This window comes from Triplophysa rosa, linkage group LG18, assembly GCF_024868665.1.
Source record: "Triplophysa rosa linkage group LG18, Trosa_1v2, whole genome shotgun sequence".
NCBI classification, from domain to species: domain Eukaryota; kingdom Metazoa; phylum Chordata; class Actinopteri; order Cypriniformes; family Nemacheilidae; genus Triplophysa; species Triplophysa rosa.
Genome location: NC_079907.1, coordinates 5,539,726 through 5,562,823, shown reverse-complemented (window position 1 = coordinate 5,562,823; position 23,098 = coordinate 5,539,726). Strand labels below are relative to the sequence as shown.

The 23,098-nt window shown below is 38.1% G+C and overlaps 3 protein-coding genes across 3 annotated transcripts in view; 2 read left to right on the top strand and 1 right to left on the bottom strand.

The window, feature by feature from the left end:
- The window catches only part of si:ch73-127m5.1 (neurotrypsin), a 38,242-nt gene extending 17,318 nt beyond the window's left edge, over window positions 1-20,924 (top strand). Inside the window, exons 3-14 of the mRNA XM_057358828.1 lie at window positions 6,310-6,552; window positions 6,985-7,123; window positions 7,445-7,623; window positions 8,741-8,888; window positions 10,159-10,337; window positions 10,537-10,678; window positions 11,718-11,929; window positions 14,753-14,894; window positions 15,015-15,296; window positions 16,353-16,475; window positions 17,493-17,773; window positions 17,918-20,924. Of these exons, the coding sequence (XP_057214811.1) occupies window positions 6,310-6,552; window positions 6,985-7,123; window positions 7,445-7,623; window positions 8,741-8,888; window positions 10,159-10,337; window positions 10,537-10,678; window positions 11,718-11,929; window positions 14,753-14,894; window positions 15,015-15,296; window positions 16,353-16,475; window positions 17,493-17,773; window positions 17,918-18,252 (2,405 nt within the window). The 3' untranslated portion in view covers window positions 18,253-20,924. The remainder of the gene's footprint in view (window positions 1-6,309; window positions 6,553-6,984; window positions 7,124-7,444; window positions 7,624-8,740; window positions 8,889-10,158; window positions 10,338-10,536; window positions 10,679-11,717; window positions 11,930-14,752; window positions 14,895-15,014; window positions 15,297-16,352; window positions 16,476-17,492; window positions 17,774-17,917) is intronic.
- On the bottom strand, window positions 12,812-14,745 carry LOC130569288 (cannabinoid receptor 2). Its single transcript, XM_057358861.1, has 2 exons — window positions 14,096-14,745; window positions 12,812-13,971 (listed from the first exon to the last, which is right to left on the bottom strand). The coding sequence occupies exon 2, from the start codon at window positions 13,952-13,954 to the stop codon at window positions 13,007-13,009; it is 948 nt and encodes a 315-aa protein (XP_057214844.1). The 5' UTR covers window positions 13,955-13,971; window positions 14,096-14,745; the 3' UTR covers window positions 12,812-13,006.
- A 791-nt stretch (window positions 20,925-21,715) lies between the features above and the next one.
- The window catches only part of ndst2b (N-deacetylase/N-sulfotransferase (heparan glucosaminyl) 2b), a 63,982-nt gene continuing 62,599 nt past the window's right edge, over window positions 21,716-23,098 (top strand). The window contains exon 1 of the mRNA XM_057358827.1: window positions 21,716-21,843. The gene's annotated coding sequence lies outside the window, so the exon portion shown is untranslated. The remainder of the gene's footprint in view (window positions 21,844-23,098) is intronic.

The window sequence follows — 23,098 nt, the reverse complement described above, 5'->3', positions numbered from 1 at the left end:
TTTTATTGCAAAAGATTTCTTATTTTCTGATTAATAAAACCAATATAATTTTGATAAAGTGTAATTTATATATATAGATTATGGCTTGTATTCAGCAAATAAATTCTATGACATCATTAAAGACCCATTATTAAAAAAGACCCATGACATTATGGTGGTCAATCATTTTTTATTATGTACGTCCTCCGATAGTTGACTCAGAAGGTTATATTTGACCATTCTTTATAGAATACAACATCAAATCACGGCAAAAAAGATCTCTCAGCCTCCCCTCCTCTCTCTTCTGTGCATCCCTGCCGGTCTTTGGTATCTCAAACAGCTTTGATGTTTCATCCCCCACCTTACACATCAAATCTGCATGTGTTTGCGTCAGAATCTTGCTGGAATAGTGACATTGTTGATGTTTCAAGAAATGCCTTGTTTTGAATTAGGAATACGTTAATTTGATCTGATTTGAGGGAAACGGATTTATTTGTTTTTCTGAGAATTGCCCCCAAATGTAGACGATTCAAAGACATTACATTATTGTGACATCATTTACTAGACATACAAAAAGACATTATATTATTTAGTTAATATCTTGCTTGTTGCAATCATTAAACATGAGCCTGTCATTGGCCTATGGATCACGGCGAATCACATCATTTGCTCATTATTATTGAGACGTGTCGTGTTAAAAAGGGAATCTCAGGACACCTGCGTTCTGTGTCATACTGTTCAGTTTTGTTTAGCTGTTGAACGCAGACGCCCTGTTCGGATGGCTCCTTTCCCATTCTCTGCTTCCTGCACTTGGTAACTGTTGTCTGGCAAGACCCATTTCGTGTATAGTATCATATGTGTCAGGGGTCCGATTAAATGCTGTGATTTTCTTTAGCTTACCACCCTTCCCCCTGCCGTGTCTTCCAGTCATTAACACCTGGGCATCAGCCGTTTTTCTTGCATCGTAATGGAATGGGATCGAAATCTCTAAAACATGCTGAGTAAGCACGGCTGACTCCCGGTGCAGGTCCTAATGCCCCTATGCTTCTGTTTTACATCCTTTTATTACCTGACCTTCTTTTCAGCTTCTCTGTGCTTACTTCTGTCTCCAGATTTTCAGTCACACAGGAGGTGCATGTTTGGTCTCTCATTTTGAAAACCAGAATTCAAATATCATTATTGTGCACTGTTTTGCTGCCACTGGTGGTATAAAATGGAAAGCAACAGATAAATGACAAAAATGTCATTATATTGTTTTGTAGAACAATGTGACTTGAGACTTGTTTTCCTTGTCTGCTGCAAACAATTCCTTACATACAAAAGTATTTATATACTTAAAGGGACAGTTTACTCAAAAATACAAATTCTGTCATCACTTACTCACCCTTGAGTTGTTTCAAATCTGTGTCAATTTCTTCGTTCTGATGAACACAGAGAAAGATATTTGGAAGAATGCTCTTAACCAAACTGTAAATGAAGACTTTGATTCAATTTTGGGTGAACTGTTCCTTTAAGAATTTCTTGGTCACATGATAGTGATGCACCAGGTTGATTCTGATATCAATATACACATACCACATTGTGCCTTTAGCTTTTCTTGGAGCTTATTGCATCACAATATTTTTTTCAATAGATCTATGACATACTATGTTTTCTACATATTTGATTTTGTTTTGCAAGTATTTATTATTTTTACCTAGAGAAAAAAGTTGAATTATGGAACAGACATTGTTCGACTTAGTGCCTCATAAACAATGAAATGTAACTAAATTGATCACAAATGGTCCGATACATTGATGCATTTTTGATTTATTGCTCTGTTGATTGGTTCAAAAACGCAAAGTTGGTCAAGTTAACCTCTAAATATTTTTACAGGTTTTTTTTATAACATAAAACACCCCAATTATAACCCACTCGTTATTTTTTAAAACCTTATTGTGTCTTAAAAACGGGGGTTGCTAACAAGTTGCTAAAAGCGACTACTTGGCAGGGACGTTAGACGTCATCGCATATATAAATCTTACAAATAATGCAACATGGGCACAAATCTCTAAAAACGTGAATTGGGATTCAGTCACACTTACCAGGAAACACGTTTTTAATAAAGTTTGAAAAAGTTGTCGGAGGCTTGGTGGTGGTGACGTTGATATCGAGCGACCATAGTGTAGTCTGTTTATAACATCATGTTAGCTTTTTACTTTTGCCGATTGTGTTTCTGCTTCAAAAGAAACAAATGTTGTGTTAATTTGTAAAGATTATCTTATATAGACAAAACGTGTAAACGTCATAAACCTTTGTTAATCACAGAGCTTATCTTCCAAAAGTCTATGGGAAAAATGCATAGGCTTTCGGTCGAGGGAACCACTGCAGCACTAACTTCCGGGTTGGCCTACAAAAATGTGGCTCCCTTTTGTTTTGTGAATTGACTTTTGTGAATTTGATGAATTGTTCGCCAAATCTAGTAATGTGAGCTAACAAAGTAAATCATCAATTCTGATTTCATGTGGACTTTAAAACACCCTTCTTTTTTCAAAGTCAAACTTTTTTATCTATATTTGACTTTTATTAAATATAAACCCACATAAATATATATTTAAAAGGAAGAACTTTATTCACTTTCGTTCTCAAGTGAAAAATATTTATGTTTTGTTCCAGACACTTCATCGACAGCATTATTGCCTTTCCCACCCACACATCATCATGCATCCAATTAAAGAGAAACGCTCTGAACGATTTCCCTGAGGTTGGCACAACTCTCTCTGAGAAAACTCTCAGTCATTCTGTTTAATATGTCTAATTCAGCTCTGCCCTCATTGCAGTGAGTCTGTTTAAGCCTGGAGATGGAGACATTAATCTCTTCTGCCTCTCTGTACACACACACACGCTGTTCCTCTTCAATATATATATTTTCTGATATCACTTGAATGCAGACGGCCTGGCCCAGAAATTGCAGCAGCATGTGTATGCAGACAAAGACGACTGCAGACGACATGATTAACAGTCTGTTCTTCCAACTGTCTGTGATGTATATTCAAATGGAAGGACCCTTGATTTCCAACGTGCGTTTTAGTAACAAGCCGCGTGAATGACTTCTCGCTGAGTCGCGTAGTTGTTGATTCTGGGATTGAGGGTTAGCGGAGGATTAGTGGAGGTGGAAGATCACAGTTTTCTCATCCATCACGAACCGTCTTGCCTGCCTGCCTCAACTCCAAATAAAGTTCCTCGGAAATTGCACACAAACATGGAAAATGTGCTGACATGTTTTGGAGACTTCTGGAAGGCTTTTTGTGCGGTGCCTGCAGTCTTTCACTGTCCATATGGACCTCACCATCTTAAGTCTTCGTGAGGGCTTCCAACAGTCGTACTTTCCATAGTTCTGCTCGCACCCCTGCAGTGTGTGCAGTCATCCGACGGGAGATGCATTTGTTTCCTGATTAGCACAGCACTAAACTCAAGTGCTCGAAGCCCCTGAGCAAAATAAAGTTATGTTCGAACTGAACTTTAGAACTGCACTACTGATAATCTATTGAAGCCATTATCTAGCCATACATGCATTTTGTTCCAATGTGAGAAATGCAATTTGATTCTGGTTGTCGCAGGGCCGCAAATCCAAAATTGAGTTAACATAATTGAGTTTAGGTTCTGGAGAAGGACCGGGCATGATTTTCGATCTGTCTAGTTTACCTACATGGCTCCCTTTGACAAAATGTAAATGCTCTCATTTGCTTTGGATAAAATAAAAATAATAATAATCCTTATTTATTAATTTGATTTCTTGAGTTATTTATTTATTTTTTATTTTCAGTTGAATCTTTGCATCATTTTGTCCCAATCGTATGCAGCGAGAATTGCTTGCTGTTTCTTTCAAGTCTGAGTTTTGCCTTGAAGAGATAGTTCAAAAATGACAATTCTCTCATCATTTACTCACCCTCTTTTCGTTTCAAACCTGTATGATTTTTTTATTTCATTTGAAGAATGTTGGTTCTCGAACAATGGTGGTACCCATTGACTTGCATTGGTTTTGTGTCCATACAATAGAAGTGAATGGGTACCGCCGTTGTTCGGTTATCAACGGTTATCATATCAAAGTATCCCTTTAAGTACCCATTGACATTTTGTGTCAGTTCTGTATTTCTGTTCTGTTTTCTCATAGATTTATTAACTAGATGCGGCATTAGCGTCTGTTTCTATAGGCCGTTATACGTAGGTCGTCCACCATATTGGAACGGTGCAAGCCAGTCGTGTTGCCAAGTCTACGGCTTTCCTGTGGAATTGGGTTACTTTTTAACTGCTGCTGCGGGTTGTTTTAACTGCAGGTTAGGAGTGGAATGATTTTGTTATTGAGCTGTCAATGTTAAAATGTTTTTTTTTTAGTTCTTGGACTTGAATTTAGGAATTGGGACGTTTGGCTCATTATGAATGATTTTGTTTCACAGATCTGGCAACCATGCCAAGCCTGATTGTCCGTTTGCAACTATAGTTATTAGCATGTTAGATTATGAAAACTGTTGTGTAGTCAAACATTATATTTGCTTCACTAACACATGACAACAACTAAAGGGTATTACATTTTTCAGGAATTTAAATCATCGTGGTTTTTACAGCCATGGTTGAGCAGTGTTGTGACAAAACCGTGAGTGATGTCAGTGGACTGTTCCAAGATGGCGGACACATCTACGTGCCTGTAGCGTTTGAATGAGGCATCCAGTTATATATATATATATATATATATATATATATATATACTGTATGTATATATGTGTTTTCTTGTCTCACACTGGGTTGCCAAACCCACACTGAAATGTTATTGGTCCATAATCCAGATCCACATGCATATTAAACAACAAATACGTTCTTTTTAGCTCTGACTGTGTTATGTGATACAACTTTTTTTAGTGAAGGAAGACATTCTTTTTTTTTCAATTGAAACTTTATAAATTCAGCTGGTTAGGACACGGTGTGAAACATAATTGACAGCCATATCTGATGTCTATTAATGAATAAAGCCATGATCATTTCAGTTTCACTAAGGTCTACTTTGCTGTGTTGGATGTTGTTGGTTATATTTAGGTTTAGGACAACACACTTAGAAGAAAGCTGCTTCTTAAAGGGATAGTTCATCCAAACAATTAAAATTTGGACCTCACTTACTCAACCTCATGTCATTCCAGACCTGTATGACTTTCTTTCTTCTGCTGAACACAAAAGAAGATATTTTGAAGAATGTTGGTAACCAAACCACATTGCACCCATTGACTTCCTTTGTATGAACACAACCATGTGTCATTTCTTAAAATACATTCTTTTGCATTCCACAGAAGAAAGAGTCACGTACAGGTTTTGAAGGTAAATAAATAATGACAGCATTTTTATTTTTGGGTGAACTTTGGTTTAACATGAGTTACAAGTTTACCACACTCTTTCTTGTCAGACTCAAGTAGGGCAGGTCAGCGAGAGTTCGGCTCCCTGCTGTCTTACTGGCTGCTCAACTTGGCTTTTCGTCACCTGCTTAGAAAAAAGGCATGTCTGATCCCTCTTCCTTTATGCTGGGAAATAAGGTTGGATAAGGGACCCAGATGTCCAACTTCCCCCTCTTTTCAGTTTCCGGAGCAGGGGCTGAGGAATCAGTGCCCTGCTCACAGCTTGGAGGAGATGTAAGGGCCAAGGTGGGTGTTCCTGGGAGATAAACAAAAGGGCTGCTGTTGGACTCGCATGATGCAGTCCTGAAAGGCTCTATTGAAAACCACATCCGCAGAGCAATACAGATTGGCACTTTATAAAACGAGGATTATTATTTTGGACTCTAATGACACAAGGATTATGGGAGATAGTGGGCTCTCTTGGAAGCAGACCTGAAAAATAATCATCGGTAAAGGGTTTTTTGTGCCCAGGCAAATAGTTTTATCATCGAGCCTTGGTGTCAGCCAAACTCATTGTCAAACGGCATTGTCAGCCAATCAGAAAATGAGTATATCAAAAACGCTTTCGGAGTGGCCAATTTTCTAATTGGCTAAAAAAGACAATTATGGGCCTGACACAAAAGAAGATATTTTGAAGAATGTTGGAAACCAAACTACGCTGGACCACAATGACTTCTATTGTATGGACACAAAAGACATTTCTCCAAATATCTTCTTAAGTGTTCCACTGAAGAAAGAAAACCATAAATGTTTTGGACAACATGAGGGTGAATGAATGGCGACACAATGGTTATTTTTGGGTGAACTATTTATGCATTAGAAATCATTCTAAAAATACGTTCTGTTGATGTCATGTGTGTCACATCGACACTTACATTTAATATTTTGCTTCGTCATCTCTGTTCTTCAGTTCCGCTGTCCTGCTCGGAAGGATTTACTGAGTTGGGTTACTACAATGGCACCGTATCTCAGACTGACTCCGGTTCGCCCTGTCTAAAGTGGACCGAGTTTCCGGATTACGTGCAGCAGTATCCGGGCAGGGGTTTTGGAGCGCACAATTTTTGTCGAAATCCTGACCGTGAGTCCAACCCATGGTGCTTTTTCAGACAGAGCTCAGGGGCCATTGGATGGGCCTACTGCGACTGCCACCAGGGTGAGTGCTAACACGCTTCATTAAAGCTTATACAGTTCACTACATTCTGCCTAAGACCATAAGATGAATGCCAAACATATTGTGAACAAACAGTACAAGTAGTTTTTAACATTTTTAGAGAATGGCCTTCTTCTGCTTCAAATACATTCTGTGAGTATTGTTTCTTCTTACAAAAAGAAGTTTTGATCAAATGTAGGCTATTATGTATTTCCTTATAAAACTTTCCTGAATAGCTTTATTGCTGGATTTGTATGAAGTTAAAAAAGTTTAAATAAAATAATTTGTACATCAAAATACAAACAGCACAGCGGGTTTACACAGATATAGAGTTTAGTTCTGTTTAATCCTGAGAATTACTGTTGTTTTCTGTTTGGGTTTTGTTTCTGTTCCTGTCAGAATCACTCAGACTTTGTTTCTCTCTCACCTGCTCAGGAGCGGTCAGATTAGCGGGGGGCTCGTCCTCTAAGAGCGGCCGTCTGGAGGTCTACCTGAATGGACAGTGGGGGTCAGTTTGTGACACACATTGGACGGACCGCGATGCCACCGTGGTTTGCCGACAGCTTGGACTGGGGTACACGTACTTTGCTTTGACTTTTAATGTTCAGTCTGTGTATGCAAAAGTTTTCCAGAAGTCCAACATTGTCATTCACAGAGACGCAAAAGCCAGTACAAGCTGACAGTAAATTAAACATGAGGAGATACTAGTCGTTTTCTATTGCTATCTTTCTATCTACCATGTTTCACTTCAGTAAAATTTGGCAATTGCACCAAAAGTTAAATTTGGACCCTGCTTATTGATCTCTCCATGTCAGAGAGCTGAGAGTGGGTGGATAGGCTCATATCCCAATATATCTTCTGAACCTGGTGTTTCTTTCTCTCTTTCTTTCCGTAGTGAGATTGGCACGGCTCTTCAGCACTCATATTTTGGCCCCGGCTCCGGGCTCTTTCACTACGCCCGCCTTGGCTGCCGTGGCGATGAGAAATCCCTGCTGGACTGCCGGAGTAGGAAATTTGTTACTAGCGATTGTAACCATGGAAACGAGGCTGGAGTGGTGTGCGAACCACCTGAAGGTCAGGGTTCTTTTTGAGGGAATAAAACAGATGACCTTTTGATTGACAAGTGATGTAAATACTCCCACGTCCAGGAGACCTTAGACATGTGAACAGAAATCAGCAGAAATCTGTCCAAAACTTCATAAGGATGATCGTGTTATCTTTCAAATTCCTCTTATTGCAGCTTCTTTGTTCATCCATTTTGAGTTATTAAGATGCCATTTACGGAGATCGGAAATTTTAATGGAGCGTTTTGGCGGGGGTTTAGATTTCCTTTGTGGAAATAAAATGGAACTCCTTATAAAAAGGAACAAAGGGAAAAAGGAGAAAAGAGGATGGGAAGCAAAATCAGTGGTGTCTGAATTTATGATTGCCTGCTGTGAGCTTTATTGAAGCCACAAGCGCAGACAGATAGACACAGCAAACAAATTCTATATTTTTATAATGGATATATTATGTTTATTAGTAAACTCATCAAAACTATGAAATAACACAAATATGACTATGACAATTACTGAATGTTGTGACAAAACAATCCAATAAAATAAACTGTTTAGTTCTTCTGAGTCATTCTTATACAGTAGTTCACCCAAAAATGACAATTCTGTCATCATTCACCCGTTTGTCATTTTAAACATGTATGACTTTCTTTCTTCTGCAGAACACAAAAGAACTTATTTTGAAGAATGTTGGTAACTGAACAACAACGGTACCCATTGACTTGCATTAGTTTTGTGTCTGTACAATAGAAGTGAATGGGTTATGTTGTTGTTTGGTTACCAACATTCTTTCTCAACATTGGTTCTCAATATTCAACACTCATTTTATGTTCTGCTGAAGAAAGAAAGTCATACAGGTTTGAAATGACAAGAGGGTAGGTAAATGATGACAGAATTTTCATTTTTGGGTGAATTATCACTTTAAGCCGGTGGAATGGATTTTTTGTCGGTTCTGAGCTGTAATTGGCCATGTTTTTCACATTATTTATTTTAAGTTGTTTATTTTAAAACACATACAGTACTGTGCAAAATTTTGTGCAGTACATTACAATATTGTATTCATACATTTTATTCAATTTGTACTGAGTGTCTTAATTTGTGGTTTTGCGTCATGGCTCTTTGGTTTGCTCGCTCAGGTAATGGACCATCGCTGCGGTTGGTAGGAGGAGAGGAAGACTTTGAGGGTCGTGTCGAGGTCTTCCATGATGGACGCTGGGGGACTATCTGCGATGATCAATGGGACGACATGGATGCTGCGGTGGTCTGCAGGCAGCTCGGACTGGGGTAAGGTTTCACTATACTGATAACATAAATATTGTGATAAAATAAATGCTCAAATATACTCAGCAGATGGTGTAAGAGTAATACTTTATGCTTCTAGCTGCTATCATTTCTAATGCCTTTTGCATTTTGTTTTACATTTGCTAGCAGGCTTCATAACATGAAAAACTTTCAAGATGTTTTCATCCCAGAGGGGAAAAGAGTTTCTCATCTCTATGAGAAGAAGATTAAATTATTTATTTTGCATCCTTGTATTTTTTGCTCTGTTACACCATCTCCATCATATTATGGCAGTTACAGAGAATGAAAACAGTGAGATGGCACACGAGTGTAGACTTACACTGCAGAGATGATACGCACGGGTTCACTTACTGCTACATTAAAGCTGTCGGTTAAAGTGGTGGTGTGATGGTAAAAAATATCTTATGTTTCAAATTTGATCTCTTGTAAGAATCATTTTAAAGAAGTGCTTTTGTTTTCGGTTTGTTTTGTTACGTTTATGGAAATTCTAGAAAGCAAAGTTAACAGACTCATGAATGACATGTTTCAAAAGAAAAACATGCACTTATGCAAGAGTTCAACTTCTTTTTTCATTTCATGCAACTTCTCTTTTTCGTCATTGAAGAGCTAACTGTGCTGTTTTTAAACAAGGGTGTTGCATAATTAAACACACCGTAATAAATAAATAAACACAAGTACACAAAAACGTTGTAGACTTAGAGTAAAATAGTAGAAAGTGGTGGATGGAAATGTCTGCGTTTCTGAATTGCAAAATGTTGCAAGCCTGACTAAAAATCTCTTCAACTGCATGGGAACCACAGCACATATTCAACCCACCATGCAATGGCTTTAAAGGTCCAATGTAAAAAATTTCGGAGGATCTATTGACAGAAATGCAGGATAATATACATAACTATGTCGTCAGAGATGTATAAAGGCCTTACATAATGAAGCGTTATGTTTTTATTACCTTAGAATGAGCTATTTCTATCTACATACACCACGGGTCCCCTTGCATGGATTTCTCCATGTTGTTTCTACAGTAGCCCTAAACAGACAAACTGCTCTACAGAGCGCGTTTCGTAAATACGTTATCTCCTTCGGCAAAGAAGCGAAAACGTGCCGACATCTTAGTTCGGTGTCAGCTACCATAGTACTTCGAAAGAGGGGGGAGGGGTGGAGTGAGCTGTTGGTTGCAATCCTCTAAATTTCATACACTGGACCTTTAACAAAGATATGTGTTTTTATTCTTTGTATGTCTTTATGTGTTTAGAGGCATTCCCAAGGCCTGGTCATGGGCTCATTTTGGGCAGGGCAGTGGGCCGATCCAGTTGGATGCAGTGCAGTGCACAGGCAATGAGCTTTCACTGGATGAGTGCCGTCACAGTGGATGGGAACAACACAACTGTGATCATATGGAAGACGCCGGGGTGTCATGCAACCCCTACACAGGTATTGACTTGATGCACAGACTTGCATACTGTTGCATGAAAACTAAATGTATAGCTTGAATGCACTGTATGTTGCTTTGGATAAAATCATTTGCTGAATGCATGTACACGTAAGCTATGGTACTGTGCAATTATACAAGTAGTATATTTTGTGATATTTATTGTATGTTTGCACATGTGTGTATGTATTATGTATTCAGATGGGGTGGTGAGACTGGTAGATGGAGATAACCCATGGGAGGGTCGACTGGAGGTCTATCACTCCGGGGACTGGGGCACAGTGTGTGATGACAGCTGGAATGAGCAGCATGCACAGGTGGTCTGTAGACAGCTTGGATTCAGGTGAAAATCTTTCATCATGACTGTATTATGTTATGCATCATCTCAGTGTGTTATTTGATCTAAAAGTCTGTGACCACTTGGAAAATCTGGTTTTATTTTATTGATTTCAGCATAAAAACGAATACAGTTTTGAGATGTTGAAAGCGGTTACACAAACAAAAGTGAAATTCATGGTATTTTTCCTATTAAACTTTTCACAGAAAATGTTGATAACACACTGTTGGTTTCAGATATTTGTGTTTCATTATTACTTTATTGCTTAATTTATTTTTCTTTATTTAACCTTTTTCAATGTAAGTTTTTCATTTCAGCTTAACCAAACACAATTTAAATTACAATTTGTAACTATTTTACGAGTCTCATTTGTACGTTTTAGTGCAATATGCATCTGCGCCAGTGACAGTTCAGATGGTGTTATATTATAGCTTTTTCATATTAATTGTATGTTTTGATTAAAATTACACAACTTCGTACAAATTAACCATTTCATAGAGTTCAGGCTGGTTAACCTTAAAACTCAAGAATGAGATATTATGAGATGAATTTGAAAACTATTTTGAAATTTAGTTTAATAGTAGTTAAGTGGTTAAATTTTTTTGGAAATGTTGTTATCTTACTCAGTAATAGTATATATGGTAAGTAACCTACACTAACCTTCCCTAGATTTGAAACCCTTTTTTTTAATAATAGTTAACTATGATGGTGTGACTAAAACCATCCAAAAGAAATCAAAACTCTTACATTCTAGCGTCTTCAAACTACACTCTTCATTATTTGGTCCAATAATTTAATATATAAATTAGTCATTTATATAATAATTAAATATAATAATTAAATAATTTATACAATAATTAAATAATAAAACTATTAAAAAAATTTTTTTTTTACCATTTTTATGAAAGAAATTACTGTTTTGGCACAATTATATTTTTGTCTACGATAGTAATATCAAACTTTTAAACATACACCTTTGTAAGTGTGTGATTGTTTCTACTTTATATGGAGTTTATGCACTGAGAGCATGTGTGTGTGTGTGTAGGGGCGGTGCAGAGGTCGTGCCCTCTGGAGTGTTTGGAGAAGGAACAGGACTGATTCTGTTGGATGATGTGGAGTGTGAGGGTAGCGAAGCCTCTCTGCTGGAGTGTAAACATGGCGTTTGGGGTCGGCACGACTGCTCACACAGCGAAGATGTTGGAATACGCTGCCACAGGGCGGAAAACAATGAGGTCCCACTAGCTCCAGAAACTACTGGTAAGTTATTTTTGCACACACAAAGATAAACAATGTTTGCGTGTACAGCTTTGAGTGAGGTCGAGATACATTTTGCTGATAGACTTTTCTGCACTGCGTTGACCCTTTGTGATATTCAGAGGGGATTTAAATGTCACCTGTTGACAGTGGTTTGGAATAAATAAGGTCAGCTATTGTCGCTTTCAAAGCACTGGCTTTTATTGATCAAAACTTCCATTTGAATTTCAATAAAGGTGTTGTGTAGACCACCTCGCTGCATTTGACATTTTACGGGTAACATTACACAATAGGATTTTTTCCCAACGCAAATACTGTTTCAATCTGTTTCAAAGTCTATTATCAAAAGAGATCGTACATTTTTGGTGTCAGTGACATTTAAGGTGACAAATGACAGATTCCACTTTTAAAGGGACAGTTCACCCAAAAAATTGTCATCATTTACTCACCCTCGATTTGTTCCAAATCTGTATAAATTTCTTTGTTCTGATGAACACAGGGAAAGATATTTGGAAGAATGCTTGTAACAAACAGTTCTTGGCCACCATTGACTACCATAGTAGGAAAAATTACAATGGTAGTCAAAAGTGCCCCAGAGCGGTTTGCTTTCCTACATTCTTCAAAATATTTTCTATTGTGTTCAAAATAAATGTATAAAGCAATTTTTCCACTATGGCAGTTAATAGTGGCCAAGAAATATGTGGTTATGAGCATTCTTCGAAATATCTTTCTGTGTGTTCATCAGAACAAATTTATACAGATTTGGATATATTTATATAACAAAGCATTTTTTAATTAAAATAAATAAATAAATAAAAAAAAAAATATATATATATACAGTATATATATATATTTTTTTTATTAAAAAATGTGTTTTTAATGCTTATATAAAATCAAAATGTCATTGTATATGCTATTATAAAATATGTATTTATATATATTTTACACATTATTTACTATAATTAAAAACAGAAAATGTGTTATCCATTGATAAACCATTGGTAAGTTTCAGATGTGAGGTAGCGTTCTGTTTATTGGTCAGAAATTTATTGGATGGCTTTGGTTATATATAAATCAATTTCAATCGGATGAGGTGTTGCTCCAGCACAAACCGCACCATCTCCGTAAACCATCCCACAATGAAGCAAGTGCAGCGCGCAGCTCGCGGCAACGCAGTGTGTAAAGCAGCGGATTGATGCCCGAGTTCACCAAACACAGCAGACTGCAGAAAGCAAACGCCCTTCTGTGCCATTTCGAAATCCTCCCTGAAACCACATCTAGCATCATGAAAGAAAGAATAGGCAGCCAACATACCAACAGAGTCAGTACAATAAAGCTAAAAGTCTTCGCCAAATGAATATCCACACGCATGCGTGCTTTTCCTGGATGTTCCGTGTCCATGTGGACATCGTGTTGGTGGGCCTTCCAGACTATGACCCCATAGGCAGCCAAAATAAGCACAAGCACCGCCAGAACCAGAACGGCCCAAAATGCCAGGTAGTACCGATCGACGTAAGGAAACAGTTTGGAACATGATTGACAGGTCACACATCTCCAGCCCATCAGAGGAAGGAAGGCAATGAAAATCGCCACAACCCATAATGCCACCGTCCCTACCAGAGCTTGTCTTCGTTTCAGCTGGACTTTATAGTTGAAAGCCTTGTAGATGATGTGATAGCGGTCTACTGCCATCAGAAGCAGACTCCCCACTGAGCTCGTGAACGCCACCGTCACGCCACCCAGTTGGAAGAGGTAGCTGTCCGAGGAGTTGTCCGGATTAAGGAGGTGGAAACTCAGGAAGATAGCGGTAAAAAAACAGCAAGCGATTGTGTCAGCCAGTGCCAAGTTGCCCATAAACAGGTATGATGGATGTTGCCGCAGGTTCGATGAACAAACTATCACCACCAGAACGAGAATATTTGCTAGGAGGATGAAGGGTACAGCGAGGAGACAGATTGTGCCGATGGCCACTTTTTCGGCTTGGTTCAGCACCATGTAGTCGGTCAGGTTACAGCTACGGTTTGTCATTTCTCAAGTTTGAGTATCTGGAGAAAAAAACAACATCCTTAACTTAGATTTGGACAGTTACTGATTTTCCTTAACAAACAGACTAGAAAAAAGAAAAACCGCCACATTTTGATGTTGTAAAATATGATGTATTTAACCGACCTGTACAAATGGTGAAAGTTCCTCTGTTGTTTGTTCCATTTAATCTTTGTGACACTCAAACTCTTTGAGTCATTTCCTTCCTTGATGGTTTTAAGAGTGCGAGACCAGGCATCTGTGGTGTGCTCTTTTAACTAACTGATCTGCCTAAATTCAACTGAAACCAACGTGAAGGATCTGTTTTTCTCTTTAGTGGAAACCATTCAGTCATCTTTACTAATGCTTAGATGCACGGATATATGTGTATCCAACAGCCTGAAGAGTCTTCTGGAGTGGAAACATATCACGCACTTCCACATTCATCACAGCTTACGAATGCTCTTGCGATATCTGTGCATCTTCTGTGAAATTGCAATTACCAAAGGGCAGATTTTACATCGATTTTTGGCTATTCAATGCTTTGCTTGACATTCGCGACCATAATTCACGTTTTCTTTTTCACATAGTTGATGGATTTTGTTTTTGTGTTTGCTTCCTCACAAGTTTTTTTTAACAAATGGCACAACTGTGGTAAGTGTGGTGGCTCATGCAGAAAACTTTCACAGGGTGAAAAGGGGGGTGTGTGCAACAAATATACAGTATTTGTTTGACTGTTTATTTTTATTACCCTGTGGTAAAATGCTCAGTTCTGATTCTTTTAACCCGTTCCTGTGGTTTTAGGGCCGCTGGTACGGTTGGCAGGCGGCGACAACAGGAAGGAGGGCAGGGTTGAGGTGTTTCTCAATGGAGAGTGGGGCGGAGTCTGCGATCGTGGCTGGAATGATGTCAACGCTGCCATCGTCTGCAGACAGCTCGGATTCACGTACGGAGCCATGTCTTAACTTCAAATACAAAGCATAATTGTAATTATGTCTAGCATGCTGAAAGATTACAGCTGCCTAATAGAGAAAAAGTTTTAAAAAAATGGTTTACTTTATGGCAGCGGGGTGGCCAAAGCCCACCCGATGGGTTATTTTGGAGCAGGGAAGGGGACCATCCATCTGACCAATGTGAGGTGCACTGGGAAGGAGTTGTTTCTCGGGGAGTGCCCTGCTAAGGGACAAGACAGCCACGTGTGTAAGCACGGGCAGGATGCGGGTGTAATGTGCGATTATTTGCCCGAGCCGGAAGCTGATATAGCTGTGGTGGGCACAAACACCTGCGGTTTGAGAGCTGGCGCTGAGAGACGCAGCAAGAGGATTGTGGGAGGATATAAATCGGTCAGGTATGCAGTCATGAAAATTTTACAGCTGTTGAGTCCTTTTAAAAAAACATTTGGATATTTCCCTAAAACATTTTTTTTTATATTAAATCATTTTTAAAGCGGCGATGTGCCATTTTTGCACCACTAACTTTACCAAAAAGAAATGTTTTCAAACACATGCTGCCCTTATTTTGTATTGTACTTACTGTATTTATTTATTGCAGCTTTTAGCTGATTGAAGGGATAGTTGATACAAAAATAAAAATTTCACCCTCATGTCATTCAAAACCTGTATGTGACTTTTAAATGTCTCAATGGTTTTATGTTGATTCAATAGAAGGGCCAATGCTGATGTTGTTTGGTTAGTTTCAAGATTCAAAGTGTTTATTGTCATATGTACAGTGAGGAAAACAAGTTTCCCTGTACAGTGAAATTCTTTGCTGTCCACAGTGAATGCCAGAACAAGTGCCACACACACAAACATAGTAAATAATCGAAGTAAAACTTGATAAACTAAATAAAACTGAGACTATGCTGCAGGAGTGAATAAAACTATGCTGCATGGGGTTGGAACATAAACTATGAAATATACACTATGGAATATAAAATATACACTATGTACATCTATAGTGCAAATGTTGTGGTTAGCAATGCTCTTCAAAATGATTTATTTTGTGTTCTGCAGAAGATAGAAAGTCATACAGGTTTGAAATAACATGAGAGAAGTAAATTATGTGTTCATCTTTTGCATTCCTTTAATATGCTCAAAAAGAGCAAGGTTTGGATTTCGCCATATAGTCTTATTTAGAAAAATGATTCTACAAATATATAGCTTCGTTTCTTTTGCGTATTTAGCTGGTATATGCTAAAGTATTTTGACGTCAAAATTACATTTTAATGGCTTTTCGTCTTTGCATGTTCCCTATCTAGGTCTAAAAATACTGATGACTCACACCAAGTGCTTTCTAAAATGGGAATGTACAGGACCCACTTCTCAATCTTCATCTTCTGTGTTTGTGTTTTCATGTGAATGTTTGTGTGTTTGTGTGTACGTGTGCACATATGTGTACCCCACAGGGGTGACTGGCCCTGGCAGGCGTCTCTATGGCTCAAATCTCAGTCTAAAGGGAATCAGCCTCTATGTGGAGCTACTCTGATAAACTCCTGCTGGCTGCTCACCGCAGCTCACTGCTTTAAACGGTAAGAGAGACACCTGCTGGTGGCTCAGCAGTATCTCATTTGACACGCATACATTTAAAAAACATACATTTATGCAAATTACAAACTATTCACAAATACATTTAAAGATATGTTTATAATTGAAAACTAATGTTAAATATTTTATCAAAAGTTTTATAATGCAGACAGAATACCATTCAATCAATTATACATATACTTCTAAACATGACTTGGTAAACTACACTTACTGTTAGCCTTTTTTATAAAATGATCCCTCGTTTGTACATCGCTTTGAATATATATGTGAACATTTAGTATAAACATACTTTATACAGTATGTATATAATGCACACAAGTGTATGTATGTACATATATATAATGTAAACATACAAATAAATAGCTATATTATAAATATTTACATACAAGAGTGATTAACCTTGAATAAACATGAGTTGTATATTATGTGCATTAGCTACTGTATAGACGGTTTCAAAGCAACAACATAAACAACAACATTTATGGCGCACATGGGCGCTTTTGTGGTCCAAACTTAGCTTCTGGTACTCTTCCGCAAAGAAGAATAGAGTCCCTGTAGGTTATTTTTGATAATAACCTAAATAAACAATAAGTAAATTACACTAGCTAGCAAGTTAAAAGTATGTCTAGCCAGTATTATTTTGGGTTACCAGTAGAAGAACCGTTACTTGGCTAAACTCGACAAAATGCGACAAATTTACACAAACCATTCAACTGTTTCTTTTTAAAAAATGAGATACAATAAAATTTAACTAAATGTTTATTTAATACAGTTATTATACAATAAATTATTAATATAAATGAATATGAATATAAATGAAATAAAATATAAATAGTTATATTATTAGCCACTAGCCAGACCGATAAACAAACACAGACCGGAAGTTAACTTTGGGCGCATGTTTCCAAAGAAAACCTTCTATATATGACTATATATAATGTATATACTGTACTGTAAGTTAAAAGTATAGTTAACAAAAGCACTATATTTTCTCATCTCAGTTTTGGAAGTGATGCCTCTCGGTACATGGTGAAGCTCGGGGATTACCACACGCAGGAGCAGGACGACTTTGAGCGCGTGCTGTCTCCAGAGCGCATCCAGGTTCACAAGAAGTATCGCACAGAGAGCTGGGAGCATGACGTGGCTCTGATCCGGCTGAAGGGGATGGAGGGAAAGTGTGTGGCCTTTAATCCCCACACGAACGCTGCCTGTCTACCTGCACCTGGCAGCAAGTGGGGCAAGAGACCTGGGTCGTGTGTCATCACCGGCTGGGGAGTGACTGGTAACTGCTCTTATTGTGCATTAATTAAAAACATTGTTTTACACATTTAATACAAAATCTGACATCACTTAGTTGTGCTGCAAACAACAGTATAAAAACGTCTTCACCTGTTATGACGACAATGATGTTTTTTTCTTTTTTCAGACACAGACCATCCTAACACTCTCCTCCAGGCCTGGGTCCCTCTTTTGCCCTCGTGGCAATGTAAGAAGCGCTACGGTGAGCGCTTCACCAGCCACGACATGCTGTGTGCTGGCACCATGACCTCTGACCTCCGAAAGCATGGCGACAGCTGCCAAGGTGACAGCGGGGGTCCGTTAGTGTGTCAGGGTGAGGCAGGGCGCTGGGTACTCACAGGGGTCATTTCCTGGGGTCACGGCTGCGGTGACCCCTCGTACCCAGGTGTATATTCACGGGTCAGCCGTTACCTGCCGTGGATCGAACAGGTCACGCACAGCACCGCTCCTCTCCAGCACTAAATCTTTCTGAAACCGTCCGCCCGTGACACTTCTGAGCAACAGGACTCTTTGAAGGAGAAACAGGAGTTTGAAAATGTTTGACATCATTCTGCTCTACGCTTCGACCTCCCTGCCCTCTGCGAAAAGCGCTGGATCTAATCCCAATCTGTACAGTTCGGTTTTAGGTAGTCTTTAGCATTTAGAGATTAGAATCTTTTTCTCGCTCTCAGAAAGAGCGACATATAGAGTCTGTGAAGGGTTTCGTACATCTAGGACTATGTAGATAGAATGACCAGTGTTTTGTTAAAGGAGCAGTTCACCAAAAATCGAAAGTTCTGTCATCTCAGCTTTCTTTCATGGAGCACAACATGTGAAGGAATGTGCTGGCCATCATTCATTTGTCCCATTTTTGTATACTTATTCATTCAATTAAAACACATCAGCTATGACCAATTGTCATTGATGCTTTTGTCTGAGGTTACAAATTATGGCATGCACAGTTTGAATATATATAAATGAAATACGAAAAGAGAATATAGGTGAACACGTAGGTTAGCAAATGATGACAGACTTTTCAATTTTGGTTGAACTGTACCTTCAAAAGAAGTGGCCGATTTATATTGTGCATTTAAATCGTAGTGCTGTCCAGAGGCTGCAGTGCATGTTTATGTATTTATCGTATTCAAAAGCCATTCAGTGCAGCTGCCCAAGCCTTCTGCATGGTAGAGAAAGGTAGCATAAGCTCTGCTCAAGCAGGTTTAGTTCTTATCTTGTGGTTTTGCCGCAGAAGAAAACTGAATGGATTCCTCTGGAGGTTCAGCGTCTTTTATTTAACAGAATGCTTGAACTCAGTGTTGTGAAATAGACAAGCAGAAACAGTCCCCACAAATCGCACAGGATTTTTTTTTACTTGCCGTGATCTTTAAAGCCATAATTCTTCTATACACGTTGTGTGAAAGTGCAACATTATTTCGAAGCCTTGTTTTTATATCATGACAATAATATTAAGCTCTTCACGTTCATTTACATGCTACGCTCAAAAATCAAAGACTGTAAATGTTGTTTTCAATCTCAGTAGACGTTTAGGGCTTAGGTGGCATTTTAGAATCATAATAGCGAATAGCCTAACGTGACTTTTGTCTTTCGTTCAGTTTGGTTTAGTCTGTAATAGTGTTTTAATGCAATGTACATGTATTATTGCAATTAATAATGACAATTTTGCCTCTCCCAGGGGTGAAATCTACAGCGAGTGATGTGTGACGTGATCAATAATTAATTGCAAATTGCCTAGTGACTTTTATCTTATGGTCTATTTGAATCAGTTTGTAATGGTGATTTGATACGATGTGTCATTATGTAAATGAAGTATGATAATTGATAATGATGGTTTCACAAGGGTGTAAATCAAGAGGGTTTCTCAAGTTGCTCATTTCTAATATAGGACATTGTCTATAACTTAAATGTTAAATGTCTGTGTTATTTTATTTTGTAACATCTCTGTTCTTTTGTTGTGAACAGTGTGTTTTCATCCAGTGGGTGGCGATATTGTGTTTTTTTACTTAATATGAGATCCATGCTGTTTGTACTGTATATAGAAAATGCTCTTCAATCTGTTTCTCAATTTGATTCCTGATAATTCACTTGTCCAGAAATTACGTCAGCATTGTTACAATAATTTCACGATGCAAAGAATTTTACATTCTTGCGTCACAGACTAAATGTAGGTGACAAGGGCTGTTCAACATTGGTCATAGTGGCAGTAGGCAAAAGTAACTATGAAGTGACATCACAAATTGTGAAGTATGGCTAAGAAATTAGAGTCCTGTTTTCTTTAAAATTATTAAATTGGTGGAATTGGTGAAAATTTGGACTAGATACGAATCTGTGTAGTTATCTCATTGCAAAATATGACTTTGCCTGAGCTAAGGAAAATTACACTTTATTTTTGAATGGACATTACCCACCATTTTTATGTTCTTTAACCTGTAAATTATTCATTATCACAACAAACATCTGCACACCATGAAACACAGGCACAGTTTACTGTAAGATTTACTTCTAAAAGCATGCTCTTACTGTAACATTAAAAACGTATATTCTGCCTGCTTTATTATTAATGCATAATGTCATACAAATTATTTTAATAATCTGCCTGCTGAATTAGTTAACAGGCATATATTATTTATATGCTCTTAATGTAAGTGGAGCCATGCCTTCTGATAGGCCTGCAATATATTTTATTGCCATAAGAACCAGCAGGCCTATACATTCAATAATGGATTTTGAGGAAGAGCTCATATTTCAAAGTACTTCTTTTTTACTTCAGTGGGTCTAGTACGAATGATTGGAGATGTATTATATGGAAACAGGACTGTCTTTAGAATTACTTCCTTCTAAAGTCTAACTTCTCTTTGTGTTTTGTTTTTTGCCTGATCTTCAAAAGCCATTCTAAAATGTAAAGTACACTGGCCGTGAGACTGTATAAAGTGGCCAGTGACAGCATCTGAGCTTAAGGACTCTTTGTCATGGGTCTCTGTATACACTGGAAGTGTGTCTGTTGCATGTCATGCAAGCATCTATTTGTGTGTTTATGATGTTTTCAGTCATTACCAAGTCTTCGATTTTCTGTAAAAATGCTTTGAATATTTTCATGTGTGACAAGTGCCAAAATAAAGTGACCTCTTCTTGTGGCATTCTAATGTTTTACCCTAAGACCCAAGACCTTATTGCAAACCAATGCAAGTTGAACCACTGCAAGAAGTGCTTTGGATGTCTCCATTTGTTATTTTATTGAGTTAGGAAGACAGTGTACAAATTAACATAAAAAAGAATATTTGCCACGAACTAAGATATAAGTTAAACTATTAATACTTTCAGCAGTCTATCTGATGTAACCCAGACATGGTGCTTCAAAATTTCCCTTATAAAGATTTACTACTGCATGTAACCACAGTTTCTGCTAAAACACTATAAAATAGAGTATTCATTACTGTTGCTACTGTAGAACCTGGTGTATAATACCAAATAACCAGAGTTTTATTATAGTGACAAGTTTTGCAAAAATAGCAGTTACCATGGCAATTTTCGACAGTTTTTCTGCTTTATTGCACTGGCACATATAAACGTGATTCGAAACTGAGTTAATGATTGCTGATCAAATTCCTGTATAAACACGCGTTTTTTTTTTTAACACAAATCAATTCAAGAAATGGACAAGACGCAAAAGGTATTGCACATATTTTAAAGACGAAATTGTAATTAGGAGATTGTTTGTGTGACAACTTGTCCCAAACAAATGTTTGTAATATAATGTTTGAAATCAACATTAATTATATAGTTTTAATTAAACTATGATTACTGTTGTAAAACCATTGTCATTTGCAGCGCTCACAACTTCGAGATGTTCCTGAACAACCCTCCCCGCGCGCCCAAGAGCTCCGAGCGCGCGCCTATCAGCTGCTCGCGCTCATTCAGCTCTAGCTGAAGATGGCGGAGCGACGCGAGCGGCACGGGATGCGCTCGCCCGATATCGGAGCAAAGTTCTTTCTATGATGTGCGAATGATTTGGATCCACGTATGGGACAACCCTTCTTAAAGTGGACATTTGAAGGGGTACGTATGTGCGCGATTAATCGTGTGTTGCGTGCGTAATGCGCGTGAAACGTACACATATACATATGGCATTGACTTCGGTTGCAATGTGGCAGTGCGATAGATGCAGAAACATCGCGCCTGCTGCCTTGAGCAAAGCACGGAGACAAGATTGACAGGTTGCTCAGCTGGATTAACGATGTACTAGGCAATAGTTTCTGTTGATAGACTGTAAATGCATTAGTGACGGTACTATTGTTCGCGAAGTTTTGTGTTTACAGTTTTCTCGAGACCTTCAAAATCCCAGTCAGTGCAATAGGCGTTTGCGGGGCTTATCAAAATGTTCAAATGTCTTTTGAAATGATTTTGTTCTTTCATTATTAGTTTGTGTCAAGCCTTTGTAACTAATAAAAATTGAGGAGGTTGTTACACCTTTAGTCATATGAACAGAACACATAAGATGCATTGAGTCCCAGGTGACTTCAACCTGTTGTGTTTAAACTCGTTTGCTGTTGTCTTTTGGGTATTATCAGCATGTGGTTGGTGATATTATGCCAAGATGTTTGTGGGATGAATTCTTTGTGTGTTTTTAATCTAGTCACATCAGAAGTGTTTTTCAAAGAGTGGATATACAATTTGCAGATTATGTTGAGAGTGTCGAAGCTGCCTTTTTTAGCATAAGAATGACATATTTCAACACTCAAGCACCTGTATACTTTCCAGGTGCTCAGAAAATGATTTTTTTTTGGGGGGGGGCAATTAGACTTTAGTTAGGAAACCACCTGTTTCTCTTTCTGCTGATGCTTGTGGCAGAATAGTTTCACAGCATTAGATTTTGTGATTTTTGCCACATATCTTAAAAGACTTTCACAGAACAAAATTATGCCTCATTTTGTGTGGTATTGATAAGATGTCAGTTCTTCAAAAATGAATGTGGGCGACTCCAGGCACATTTGTAGTGAAATTGGGAAAGTCATTTTATTCTCGACGTTTCAACTTCGACTCTGTAATTACAGTCGGCGGCTATTGAAGCAGAATAAGGAAATAAAAGACCTTCCGCTTCCTTTGAAATGAACCTATTAATGCCTCTCATTGGAATGAGAAATCCAATGAGTGCTGGTCAGAGAGCTGAAGATAAACTCCAGTCATCGAGTGCCTCATTCATGTCCTTGATGAGTCAGATATAATTAAACATCTTTGCCCATTGGCTTTGTTCTCCAGGCTGCAATTTGTTTCATGAAGAGCTTAATCAGTGTTCAATAAAAGTGTCGGCGTA